Below are 13,436 nucleotides of genomic sequence, written 5' to 3' on the forward strand. Positions count from 1 at the left end.
TCAATAAAATAAAGTGCAAAAATAATAGGTAAATTGAAATGCAATAAATTCAACGTGATTTAAAGTAAAAACAGATTTTAAATGCAAGCAATGAAAAAACATTGCAAAATCTAAACTAAAATATGAAAATTGAAAGTATAGCAAAATCTAGAAACTGAATTGTAGCTCATAGTTTGAAGTTTAAATGGAACAAATTGAAATGCCCTTAAATTGGAAATTGAAAGAATATTTTAAGAATTAAATGAGGAATGATTTTGTGAAAGAAAACTTGAAGGAAAATACACCATACAATAAAGAGTAACTAAAACCGAACATAAAAGTGTGCTTGTAACTCATTGAATTGTAAAAGAAAAAAAAATTAAATCTACAACTTTATACTGAAAATGAACTTCATTTGAGCTAAGGAACAAGCAGCAAGTTTACTTCAAAAATACAACAAGAAAATCACAATAAATTGGAACAAAAAGAGATCAATGAACTAGCAACTAAATAGTACACTAAATTGCAGAAAACATAGCATGTTCAGCAAAATTCATCCAAATAGTCATTAAAATCATGAAATAAATTATAACAAAATGAAAATCAGTAAGATAACAAGTAAATCTAAAAGATCAAAGGTTGAAATAATCAAACACTTTGCTAAAAGGAGAGAAGAATTGTACTCAAGCTTGGAGATCATGCTTGGATTGCACTGGATCCAAATTTCAATTTCAATATGCAAGAGTTAACTATATTGATTGGGAACAAATTTGATGCTAATTTTTTATTATGTTAGAGCCTAATGAGCTATGAAACCATGAAACAAATTTGGAGTAAAAACAAGTATGAAATGATTGAGTTATGATTAGAGTATTGCAACTAGGTCAAGGGCAAAAATGTAGAAATAGATTTGAGATTAGCAAGAAAACTTGAAGATTTGAGCCATAAATCAATCAAATTTGCAAGTTTGCCAAAGTCATAAAAAACACTAAAAAATACTTCAGGAAATGTAAAAGTGAAATTAAAATATGTGACACTCCAATCCCACATCGAAAGATTCTGAGGATCTGTTATGATATATAAGTAGAGCTTTAAACCTAAATTTGTCAGGTGTCTTTTATGAGACAAAACCATCAGACATTTGGGTTAAAGCGAATAATACTTTGCAAGTTAAGTACGGGTCTTTACAAATGGTATCAGAGCGATTTAAAATCTTATAAGAGCTAAGTGATATACGGTAAAAGCTACCTTTAGAATCTCGACATTTAGTGTAATCTTGATTCTGTGGTTTTATGTATAGTGTGATTTTGGTTTTGTCTATATTTTGTGTTGGGCTTGACAAGGATGTCAAGATTTAACAAAAGGAGTTTATGACACCTCAATCTCTTATTGAAAGATTTTGAGGATCTACTATGATATATAAGTAGAGCTTTAAATCGAATCTTGTAAGGCATCTTTTATAGGATAAAACCGCGAGATCTTCGAGTCAAAGTGAATAATACCTTGTAGGTTAGATGCAAGTTTTCACAAAATCAATTGAAAAACAAAAATCAAGGATGTTTGGTTGTTAAAAAAGTAAAATACAGTAAAGGAAAATGTAAAAATTAAAGAATAAAAAAAATAAAATCCTAAGCTAAAGTCTCCCTAAAATGGCTTACTCTACTCATATTTATAGGCATGTGAATGGTGAATTGAACCCCAAAAAATTTCTAAAAAATATTTGCAAATTATAGGTCTTCTAGAAACTTTTTTGCTTTTTTCTCATCCTTAGTACACTACTAGATGTAGACTTATTTATTCTTCTTCAATTGCAAGCCTTCGTTTCATGTGTTTTGCATTTTCCTAAAAGTCTAAGTTATAGCCAATGAAAGCTTTCCAATATGCCATGTCATCGCCTCTTGAAGCCTTCTTTTGAATGCCAAAATGTAATGCCCAATTCTTATGCAAATGAAGGTTGCATTCCACGTATTAGTGCACCATTTTCTTTAATGCATATTTTTACAACTACCCTCTTCATTTGACTGCAAAAAATTCAAGTTATTTGATGAAAATTTTCTCATTAAAATCACTAGAAAAATGCTAGAAATAAGCTTAAAAAATTATAAAAGAAAAGATTAAGAAAACTCTTAATGATTAATGTAACTCAATGACACTAGTTTAGGCCATTTTCACAATTTGCATAAAAAATCCTCCAAAAATGTATCCAAATTAACCAAAATTCTTCATTTTCTCCATTTTTACCTACATATGAGCAAATGTACATTTAGGAGTATTTTTGCCAAAAATCTCAAGCAAAAAGCCAAAATACAAGTAAAATTGCATAAAAAATGAGCATAAAAAAGCTAAAATTTTAGTACAATCAAATCTCTTGTAACCATTTGTTGACCATAACTGAATATAACAGAATTAGTTAACTAGCTATCTTGCTAACTGACTACTAACTGAATCAAGTCTTGCTTTGGCTCATAACAATACCCTCCCATCAAAAGAATTTTTGTCTTCAAGGATTAAAGGAAAAAAATTTGATTTGTAACTCAAATAAGGTCTTTTAAGTAGCATTTTTAGGAAAAGAGTTACTCCATTAAACCAATATTTTGTTATAGTTTGCCCTTTCCTCTTAGTCATCCTATGATCCAAAATAACCAATGGTTCTTTAGTAAGCACTCCCTCAGAATCCACCAAAAAAAGGTGACATTGGATAGGCACATCCTTACATGTTTATTTAATTATAAAGCATGAAACACGAGGTGAATCTTAAACTCAGCTGGCAAGTCCAACTTGTAAGCAACGGCACCGACCTTATCCTCTATCTTATAAAGCCTAAAATATCTAACTAAAAATGAAAAAAAATATTGCTAGGATAAAGACTTCCCTCCTTAAAAGAATAGAACTATGACTTTAGCTCTCATTAAACCATATCAAAAATTCAACAAAGGATACATAAATTTAAAAAAAAAAAACAATATACAAACATTTGCATATTAACTTCAAAGAATTGGACTACAATTCTTATATCTACTCTGTCAATTTACATATTTCACACTTTATAAGGAATCTTTACACTTGATTAAGAGTGAAGAACATTTAACTTTCCTTGAAAAACCTTAGGACATAATAAAGTAACAACAAACATGCCCAAAAATGCCTTCATGTCATCTTTCTCAACTTGAAAGACAAGCTACTTTCCAAAAGTTACTTTCAAGTCACTTTTTATTATTATACATGTCAAAGAAATGAAAAAAAAAAAGATAATTTCAAATAAAATTATTCAAACAAGATTCTTGAGTTTTAGGAGAAATTATATCTGCTTGAAATTTTAAGTAAAAATCAAAACTCATCACCAATCCATAAGGACCAATATATTAAAAAAATCCTTAAACTTGGCCACTATGAACCAGCAACTAAAAGCTTATGTTATGTTTTGCAAATGCTTGTCCAAAACAAATCTTTAGTAGTAATAAAAGGTAATTACAGTTTTTTGTTAGTTCAAGTAATCTATAATTTGCATAAAAAAATGATTTAGTATCAATTCAATAGTCAAGATATATTGGCCAAAAAACAATCAAGATATCAGAAAGAATAAAATCATCACACTTACCTTAGCCCAAAGAGCCATCTCCATGATATATATATCAACAACTATGAAGATGTTTAAGATACATAGTAAAAAGCAGTTCCTACAAATATATTTAAGATAGGACATTTAAAAATCAATAACTATATGAAACAATAGCCTTTTATAAAAAGAACAACTAAAAAGAGATTATAAGCCTTATTTTGTTGTAATACCGTCACACCTTAAAATCGAGATGCAATACAACTATATTACATTAAAGTTAAAACTCCAAAGTAATATGAAGCCTTTTTTCTTAATCATTTTAAAATTTCTTAATAAAATAATATGTTTAAGTAAAATCCATATCTTTAATTCAATTAATGATAAGTCTCCATATACCTAAATATAAACTAATAAAAATGCAAAACTGCTGCATAAAATCTCACAAGCTAATAATGTCTCCAATGCTCAAGTAATCTTTCCAATGTAATCTTCTAGCTTCTCATATTTTTAAGCAAACTTATCATTTTAATCATCTGTAAAAAGAAAGTAAAAGCAAAATGAGTAAACCACAACTCAACAAGTATAGGCTTACATATCTTACTGGATCAAGTATTATATTCATACATATATACATATGGATCATTCAAAAATATCATTCAAATTAAGCTTCCAAAATATTTAAGCAAGCATTCAAAGGATTGATATCATATCAAAACATATTATTTCATCAATTATAAAATATAAATCATTGTCAAATACATACTTCATACAAATCATCAATCAATTTTCAAAATTGTAAACTCATCATCATAAATAATCATTATAATTAGTTCATCATTAGTTATAGTCACTACTATAACCAATGATAATGGTCATATTAACAATTTCATCCTCATGATTATTGTTAACTACTATAACCCGTTAGTCAAGGTCTTATACTAACTACTATAACCAATTAGCTAAGGTCATAGAACTAGTTCTAGTGTTGATGATCCCTTTTCTTAGGGATTCATTCCTAGCTATCAAAAGTCATTCTTAAGCATAATCAACTTCTCATTTCATTCAAAAACATTATCCATAATTTATATAGTAAAACACAAAATAATCAAATGCTAGACTCTATTTTTATATATAAAAAAAAAAAAAACTTTCACTCATTTAGAACATACATATATACATAAGTTCAAAAACAAGTAAAACGTGTGAGATTTTACTTGCCCCATTTCAATTCCACCACTTAATTTTTTTTTCAAAATAATTAATGATCTATTTAAGGTCATTTCAACATATCTGAAATTAATCAACCCTTTTTTGAGACACTTATACTAAAACAATTAAATTATACAGGAGTTAACTCAACTAACTAATGTTGGTAGCCTACGCTCTTTTCATTAAAATAGTCATATCTCAAGATATACAATTCAAAGTTAAAATCTTTTTAGTGTGTTAGAAACTAAACTTGATAAGCTATCTAATCATATATAGCCCACTTCGTAATTCCTTATCGATTAGTTTTAATAATTTTTGCAATCTACAATAAATGCTACTGTCATACAACATTTATACCTTTTAATAAAACTTAAATATTTATTCATAGAAGACTTAAAATTCAGTTTCATTTATTTAATTAAAAAATAGACTCAATAAGCTTTCCAAACATATATGGCTCAATTTATAGTTTCATGTATAAAATTTAAGGTAATTTTCGTAATTTATCCCTAATGCTACTACCATGCAGCCTACATATCTTTAAATAAAAATTAGACTCTTCATAGAAAACTCAAAATCGACTTTTATTATTCAACAAGCTTTTCAACGGTATATAATCCTCATAGTAATATTTTATCCTTTAATATAGAATTTTGATTTAATCATTATTGTAGATAATAACATCTTATCCAAGAATTTCTCCTTAAATATTTAAAAACCCAAATATTCACTTTTAGTCTTTAAAATCTAGTTAATAATTATCATTATATATTAATAATATAAAAACAAACAAACAAACAAACAAACAAACAAAAATCAAAACTTTACCCAAATATATATGAATATTAATAAACAATTTCATAATTTTTCTTGATTTTTTTCTCATAACTTTAATTCTAAATAATAGCAATAAATATGATATTTTTTTTAAATAAAAAAATGATATATAGTCACCTTTAAGAGATTAACCCGATTATAACCTTTGATTTCGGATCCTCAATTTTATTTTTCAAACTTCCTAACTGTAAAGAAGATGAGGAAGATGATTTCTTATTTTATTTTTTGTTTCATGTTAAATAAAGATAACTAGATTTTTTCTCATAAAATACATCAGCTCCTTCCTATAGTTAATTTCTTAATTAAATAATGGATTTGGGTAAAAATCTAACCCAATTATCTTTTGCGTTGGGACATTACAAGTACCAAAAGAAAAGAATCATAAAAGGGGAAAAAAAAAAAAAAGGTGATATCTTCAGTCGAGCGATTTCAGTTTACCTGCCATCAATGGTGTGTGCATGGTCCACTGAGGTGGAGCAGCATTCTGACTTCCGAGTTTGTCAAATCCCTATAAAGTTCAGCTAGAAGCCGAAGAAAAAATCTTATGCGGGGGAGTCGTGGAAAACAAGTTTAAGGTAGAAGCAGCTTCTACTTCTGCTCAATTGCTTCTTTAAATCACAGTCCCCAACCAGTGTTTGGCACACTGTAATTGACAAACATCAAAGAACATACAGCTTTCAACAGAATATTCGTATTCAAATAACCGAAAGAAAAAAAATGGAAACAAAGCAAAGGGCTTACCAAAGTAAAACTTCATTCGCCGACAGCCATGATCAGGGGCCGCACAGTTCAACAATTCATACGTCATTATATGATCTTAAAATCAATAAAACTAGAATACCAGCTAGTTAACAACCTCATTTTTAATCAAATAGCTCCCTACTTCCCTCCCCTTTTTATTGGAATTTAATGAATTTTGCTTTCTGTTTATACTAGCAATATTCTGTTCGTGTAATGCAAAAAGTCATTGTACTAAGGATTCCATGTTTCACATGAAGAGGTAGACAAATGGGTAGCTTTATTTTGTGATTTGGTTATTCATTATTTTTATCAATAGAAATTTCAGTAGAAAAAGGGAAAGATATGATCCATATGAACAATACCCAAAGCTATCTCCTGCTTCAGCACTAACGCACTCAGGAGGCAATTAACCAGACAATGATAATTCGTTCTGATAGCATACAAACTTGATGTATGATGAACAATAAATCGATTATATTAGCATAATGAAACCAGATAGGCAAGCAAATGTACCACCAAAGTCCTAACAAAAGAATGGTTGGATAAATCTTTCTGCACATATTTGCATTTTGGCCTGATTTGTCTGGTTAATTTCGCCCTGATAAACTGGATCTGGTGGGTTGTGTGAATGAGAAAGAGAGACTCTCATGCTTCAGGCATTCGAATTTGTCAATAAGATTTGGAGCTATCATTGAAGACCAGTATAAGGCATCTGTTGTACATTTACATTCAGCACCAGGTTGAAAAGCTTATAGTACAATAGAACTTCGGGTTAAAATAGCCTCATGATAAATTGATAACTGCAGAAAAGAAAAATGGAAAGGATTTCTCAAACGGATGATTCTCATCCTGGAATGGTCTGAGATCTATTATGAACTCTAAGCCGAAGCTTTACATGATAAGTGGCATCAGCTTCAGATGACTGGGAATCGGTCTACGCAAAAACTGCAAGCCCACGTGCAAATGCAAAAGACCCAGATCCTCCAACCACTGTCAGTTCCTTATCCTTGTGCTCAACATGTTCGGCCAACGCACTCAGGCTCCCAGCAAACTCAGGTGTCTCAAAAGTGAGATAAATTATATTGAATGCAGAACTAGCAAAATGTTCGATCGGAATTATGAACCCTCGGGCTTTTCCAACAACTCAGGACGTGTTCTCAGATCCCTCCGTGAGTGCATGGTGAAAGATAAAAGGCTCCAGCATCAGACTCAACAGGTTAGATGCTGGAGCTTGAAATATGTGGCTGTTGGCTGTACAAGGACAGTGCAAGCCAAGGTCTGGAGGGGTTGTTTGCTGGGTTTTGGTAGGCTACCAGTGAAAGCAAGGCTAAGAGAATCACAGCTAGAATGGCTAAAATAGCAGCGAAGCAGAACATGATTCTGGGAAGCATTTTGTAGAATTGAGGTGTAGAATTGGATCAGCCTCAATTCTATTGCTTTTTGAGATCAATTTAAATGCATTAGATGTTGAAACAAACCTGTTCCTCAGTGCTAAATGCTTTTGGACTCCAAGTCCACTTCTTCAGCTTAAACCTAAACCATTAGAAATGATGGAGTTCCTGGAATTGAGTTTGGATGTGGCTTGTGGGCCTTGAGTAGGTAAAAATAACCTGTGACTACATAAATCAGTTTAAGGGGAAGAAAACTAATACTTATGATCAAGAAACTACATCACATTTGACAACAGAGTATTTCAAGGTAAGAATAACTGTAAGCTTCAATTCGTCTGTCTTACAATCAGACCTCCTAGAACACGGATAGATACAAGATTTACTTTAACAATTTATTCTAACCAAAAGAATAACTAATCTTTTCATAGTAAAATAATAAACAAATTTATGAGGCATAAGAGAAGTAGATAAGAAGGCTCTAAAGGCCGATGCAACCTGTAAAACATTTAAGGAGATAACAAAATGATTAAATGTTATACTACAGACTATATGCCACCAGCATCTCTAATGTAATAGTCAAGAAGTTGAAGTGGTACGGGAGCAATAACATCAACTTGTCAAAGGCTTAGCCTTGCGTATGTGGCCCATGCTATTGACAAGATCTTTGCGTGTGCAGACTGGGAACATATTGATGTTCCTTAGCACTTTCAACCGCCAGACAACAAACGGAAAGCTCAATTGATCCCTTGAAGTGAAACGAACAACCTCATTAAACCAGAGGCACATGAACATATTAGTCAAAGGTGTATGCTTCCTCACAATGACAGAGGCTTCATTTAGAGCTGCACAAAAAAACAAAAAGCAAATCAAAATTTTGCACCAAAATAAAATAAGTTTACAAGTTAATTCCAGTTATCTGGACAGGGCCCAAGTAATTATATCCCCCTTCTTTTAGCAATTTGTTCATTTTTTCTCTATGTAAGAAACAGGTCAAAACAGTCTAGTGCTTCCTTCCAATTACTGGCCTCTCTCTCTATTGAGGTTTTATTATATGGCCTTAGTTGACCTTAATTGCTACTGAGCTCAGCCAGGCTGAAGATTGGCAAGAATACAAGACCTAATTTTATCAAAACTTGGTCTGGAGCATGTATAAATAGTTTAGAGGCAGTAAAATCTTTCAAACGCATAAATAACAAATGGCTTATATGCTCCTTTCTAGGTTCTTTATAACAAGTTTGTAACCCTCAAACACCAGGAGCAGTGGAATTCAGACAATTCAAACCAGACCGGAGAATGAGTAATGAAAAATATAGCTTATGGTGGACACAAGAATTTATGAAGTCATGCCAGTTGTGGTTGATCACTTCCATTGACCTTTAATATAGTAAAGCTTATTCATTGTTGTTGATATCTTTTACACAACCAATAAAGAGAAGACAGAAGAATACCTTTCTTTCCATTAAATCTCTTGTCCTCAGGAAGACCATCCTGACGATACTGAGTCATTTGCACCTCAACTTCTTCTGGTGTGGCTTTATTTTTTTTTATGACAGCCTTCGCCTCGTCATAGACACTACTACGAGCTCCATGCTCTGAAATTGCAAGCACAGAATTCCTACGCCAAAGAAGGGCTTCTAATACCCCTAAAGGATCCCTCCTGAATTGGGATTTTGAGTCTACCCAAATAGAATACTTTGCATGAGGAAAGAGCCGATGGGGCAACATCTGATAGACACAAACTTGTTAATACAATCTTCATGAAATTCTTAGCATACATATTGAAACAAAGATGCATAAGTATCAAAGCAACCAAATGTGAGAAGGCAAGAAAATGGCCATTAATCCACATATCACATGAGGATGAATGATCAAACTTTCATGGTGACTTCATGGATATATGACCATAATGATCTAAAGTTGCCGATAAATGATAGCAGATGAGCAATGCAAAAACAAGAAAAGACACTGGTGGTGACAAATGAAGAAGAGTTTAAACAAGTTCTAAAATGCAGAATAAATTGATAGCAATCATGATCAGGCAGAAAGACAAAATGTTTAGAGATCAAAAAGTGAATAACATCTACAATTTTGCAGGTTTATCTATACAGACCTTAGGAATTTTCCCATTCAACCTTTGGTCTACAAAAGGAAGATTTCGTACAATCACAATACGCCATTTCCCAATATATCCATCCTTGTCAATCTTATTACCATTTGATTCCTGTGCTGCAAGCGTAATTTCATCCCAGAACGCAACATAGCAAACCTGCATCAACAGAATGCCGAATTCGAGAAAAAATTATAAATGTTGAACATCTAAGCCAAAAAGTAAGTTTTCTGCATCATCTATGCTCACCCTTTTAAGAGATGCCTCTGACATTCCTATAGGTTGATAGAGATCATCACCACCTCCAAATGCACAAGTAGAAACCACAACTTTGCAAGTTTGCATATAACTTTTGTCCCTATCAGATATCTTAAAACCACCATTTTCACTAAAAAAACCGCAATGTAAAACAGCAGTTTCATTCACCTGGACAAACAATTTCCATGCAGATATAAGCATAATCCACAATACCAACAAAAGAGAGAGAGAGAGAGAGAGAGAGAGAGAGAGAGAGAGAGAGAGAGAGAGAGAAACATTTTGCAAGTCTAACATTAAAAAATCAGCATGCTCTTTATTAAGGGTCAAAACCTGAAAGCTTTTCTGTCTCTCTTCGAGGGTTTGGTTTCCAGTAAATAGATTAAATCTCGTGCCATTAGTACGCTGCCAAGAGAGGGTAGAGTTCCCTCCACCATAAGGCGTTTCATGATCTTCTATGTACACCAATCTTTTAACAGGACTAGTACTAGATTCTTCATCTACTGGAATATCCAGATGCTCAAGTTCCTCTGCTGCTAGGAGCTTCAAGCAACCTGATAGATTCCACATACATTTTGTCATTTATTCCTGTATTTCTAAATATTTCCTACTTGTCAATAATTTTGGCCCCAAAATTTGAAACAATTTTCTATTTCTCTTTAACCATAGCTAAAAATAAAAAAAAATAAAAAAGAAGGAAGAGATTCATTTGATATTCTACTTACGTTCTCTAATGCCACCGACAACATGAGTGGTTGGATCAAGTCGGTTCAAGTTGCTGTCGTATTTCTTTTCTTGACTCTGTTCCTTCACTTTACTAAGTTCTGAGTTACCCGACAAATTGGGCTTTCTCACTTCATTAACTTCCGAGTTGACGACCAATCCAGGTTTTCTACTGATCCTGGTAGCCTCGAAAAAGAGCAGCAAAGCGGCCGGAAGGAATATAAGGAGCGTCCAGTATTTGACGAACCAACGGATGAGTCGCTGAGTCAACTCGGTCCTGACTGGGGGGTGGCCGTGTTTCTTGCGTTTCCTTTGGACTCGGACTCGCATTCGACCGAGTTCGTCGGATTCGTCATCTGAGACCGAGATTGAGATGCTGTTGTTGTTGAAAAGCGAAGAGGACATTGACGAGGAATAAGGATTAGAAAAAGTGTAGATATTTGAATCGAAAGAACATGGTAAGGATTCGAAATTGGGATTTGGGGGTTTCGATGTGAAAATTGGTGGCAACTGGAACTCAGAAGCTAACTTCGTTTCAACTTGGGCCCCATTTCGATTCTGCCGCAGCCACGGTGACGTGAGAATGACGTTTGCAATCGCACCATTTTTTCATTTGGATAGCAAATATGCGGTGGTTCGTCATGCTATACCTCCATTTATGCACGGAACTTTCACAGGTCCGGTGAAAGAAAGCAAATTTCAACTGGGATTTTTTTCCACAATTTTAACCTCTTTGCTCTTATATTTTTCAACTGTTTTATTTTGGTTTACTTTTAATTTTGGTAAATTTCATAAAATTACCTTGTGTTTTAGGCGAATTTAAAGTGATCCTTAACGCTTAAAAAATAACACTTAATTACATTATGATTTATTTTTTTACCCAAAATTATTATTTTTTTGTTTTTTTTTTTATCGTCAATTCATTTTCTCTCTAAAATCAAATAAATTTTCTCTCTCTAAAACAGAAAAAAATAAAATAAAATTCTGGATGGCCGTCTGAAGGACTCCTTAAGTTTGGGACAAAACCAAAATCTCCTATCGTTCTTGCTACATGTGTTACTTACACTTTTGTAACTGAAGTTCAGAATATATAACTTGATTTAAATTGCTGATAATTGAGCCTTCGTGGGATTACATGTCGCTTACAAGTATTAGGACTTTTGATGGATTGTATCCATCCCATTTGACATATTTAAATTTTCCTTGCTTTGCTCCTACTCTGCTGGAAAACCTTTTCATTAGCACACAGAAGGCTTAATAACAAAGACATAAACATCTTGTTTAACTTAGTTAAAGCTTTCTAGATGGTTGTCCATGTTGATGCTATAGATCCCATTCCTTAAAGATACAATAGGAATGGGATTATTCTTGCAAAATTAGCAAAGAAGCATGTAGCAGACAAATACGATTCAAAAACGAGCATTGCATGACCTAGTGGATCCATCTCTTATGTTTGAATCAAACTACAAGGTTTGGAAAATGATAACTGGAGTGGTAGAGGTGGCAATCTAATGCCTGCAAAATGAGAAAGACATGAGGCCAACTATGGCATAAGTGTTGGAGGCTCTAATGGGCAGGTATATAAAATGAGGATTACTATAAAAAAAAAAAAAAAAAAGGCAAAAATGATCGGGTTATTGAAGAGTGGACCACTGTCTCATTCTCCAGATTCTGTGAAGATAAAATAAGTTAGCAGTTCTACAACACCAAGTATGTGCAACAATAAAGAAAAAAACAGAAAAGATGGATATTTCAATAAACGAAGTTGTGTTGTTGTAGAGTGGACCACTGCCTCTTTCTCCAGATTTTGTGATGATAGAATGGGTTAACAGCTCTGCAACACCAAGTATGAGTCACTAAATTTCTAGGCATATATCAAAGGGATTTTTTAACTAGTACCGGTAATCCATCCTATATTAAGAAGTGGGTGACTATAATTTTCTGTTTTAGAGAGAGAATTATCTAACTTTAGAAAGAGAATGAATTGATGATGATGATGACAAAAAAAAAAGAAAGAAACAAAAAAAATAACGATTTTTTGTAAAAAAAAAATCATAAGATAGTTAAATATCATTTTTTAAACCTCAAGGATCACTTTAAATCTATCTTAAATTACAATGTGATTTTATGTAATTTACCTTTTAATTTTTTGTATTTAAAAGTTTTTACAATTTATTTTTTTTTATAAAATTAAATTACTTTTATTGTTTATGACTTGATATAAAAATATTTTTTTTAATAATTTTATTAATTTTATAAATATTAAATAATTTAAAATTTTTATTATATACAAATTTTAATTAAATATCATTTATGATTTTTTTTTTAATTACAATTCATCTTATTATCACCATTACGTTTACATCTAAACACGTATCTTAATCATTAGTTTTAATTTTATCATTATAATAATCAATTTTATATCTACCTCTGTTTTCAACCTTATCACCCATTTAAATAAACTTTTACAAAAGAAGCAACTAACCTATTATCTCAATCTTTGGTTATTTTTTTTATTTTTTATTTTACTGTTTCACCTTTCTATCACAAATTTTTATTTTATCTATTAATGTATTACTAGAGTTTTATTAAGTTGCAAATCAAAAATCAATGGTTAAATTATGTTTGAAGTTCT

General features: G+C 31.8%; 1 protein-coding gene and 1 pseudogene across 1 annotated transcript; both read right to left on the reverse strand.

The window, feature by feature from the left end:
* Positions 1-7,041: 7,041 nt before the first annotated feature.
* Positions 7,042-7,837, reverse strand: LOC111299702 (pterocarpan synthase 1-like; annotated as a pseudogene).
* Positions 7,838-8,016: 179 nt separating this feature from the next.
* LOC111299701 (putative hexosyltransferase MUCI70) lies at positions 8,017-11,533 on the reverse strand. Its single transcript, XM_022895080.2, has 6 exons — positions 10,804-11,533; positions 10,412-10,632; positions 10,073-10,249; positions 9,827-9,982; positions 9,165-9,441; positions 8,017-8,558 (listed from the first exon to the last, which is right to left on the reverse strand). The coding sequence occupies exons 1-6, from the start codon at positions 11,204-11,206 to the stop codon at positions 8,326-8,328; spliced, it is 1,467 nt and encodes a 488-aa protein (XP_022750815.2). The 5' UTR covers positions 11,207-11,533; the 3' UTR covers positions 8,017-8,325.
* Positions 11,534-13,436: the final 1,903 nt, after the last annotated feature.

The sequence above is a fragment of the Durio zibethinus genome, chromosome 18 (genome assembly GCF_047325235.1).
Source record: "Durio zibethinus cultivar Kanyao isolate XHJ-2024 chromosome 18, ASM4732523v1, whole genome shotgun sequence".
NCBI classification, from domain to species: domain Eukaryota; kingdom Viridiplantae; phylum Streptophyta; class Magnoliopsida; order Malvales; family Malvaceae; genus Durio; species Durio zibethinus.

Bases quoted from the DNA above. Each gene is read 5' to 3' on its own strand.
- LOC111299701 (XM_022895080.2), bottom strand. From the start codon at position 11,206: ATGTCCTCTTCGCTTTTCAACAACAACAGCATCTCAATCTCGGTCTCA. The intron at 10,633-10,803 runs GTAAGTAGAATA...GGAATCTATCAG, and splicing joins TGTCGGTGGCATTAGAGAAC to GTTGCTTGAAGCTCCTAGCA. The intron at 10,250-10,411 runs GTTTTGACCCTT...TTGTTTGTCCAG, and splicing joins AGAGACAGAAAAGCTTTCAG to GTGAATGAAACTGCTGTTTT.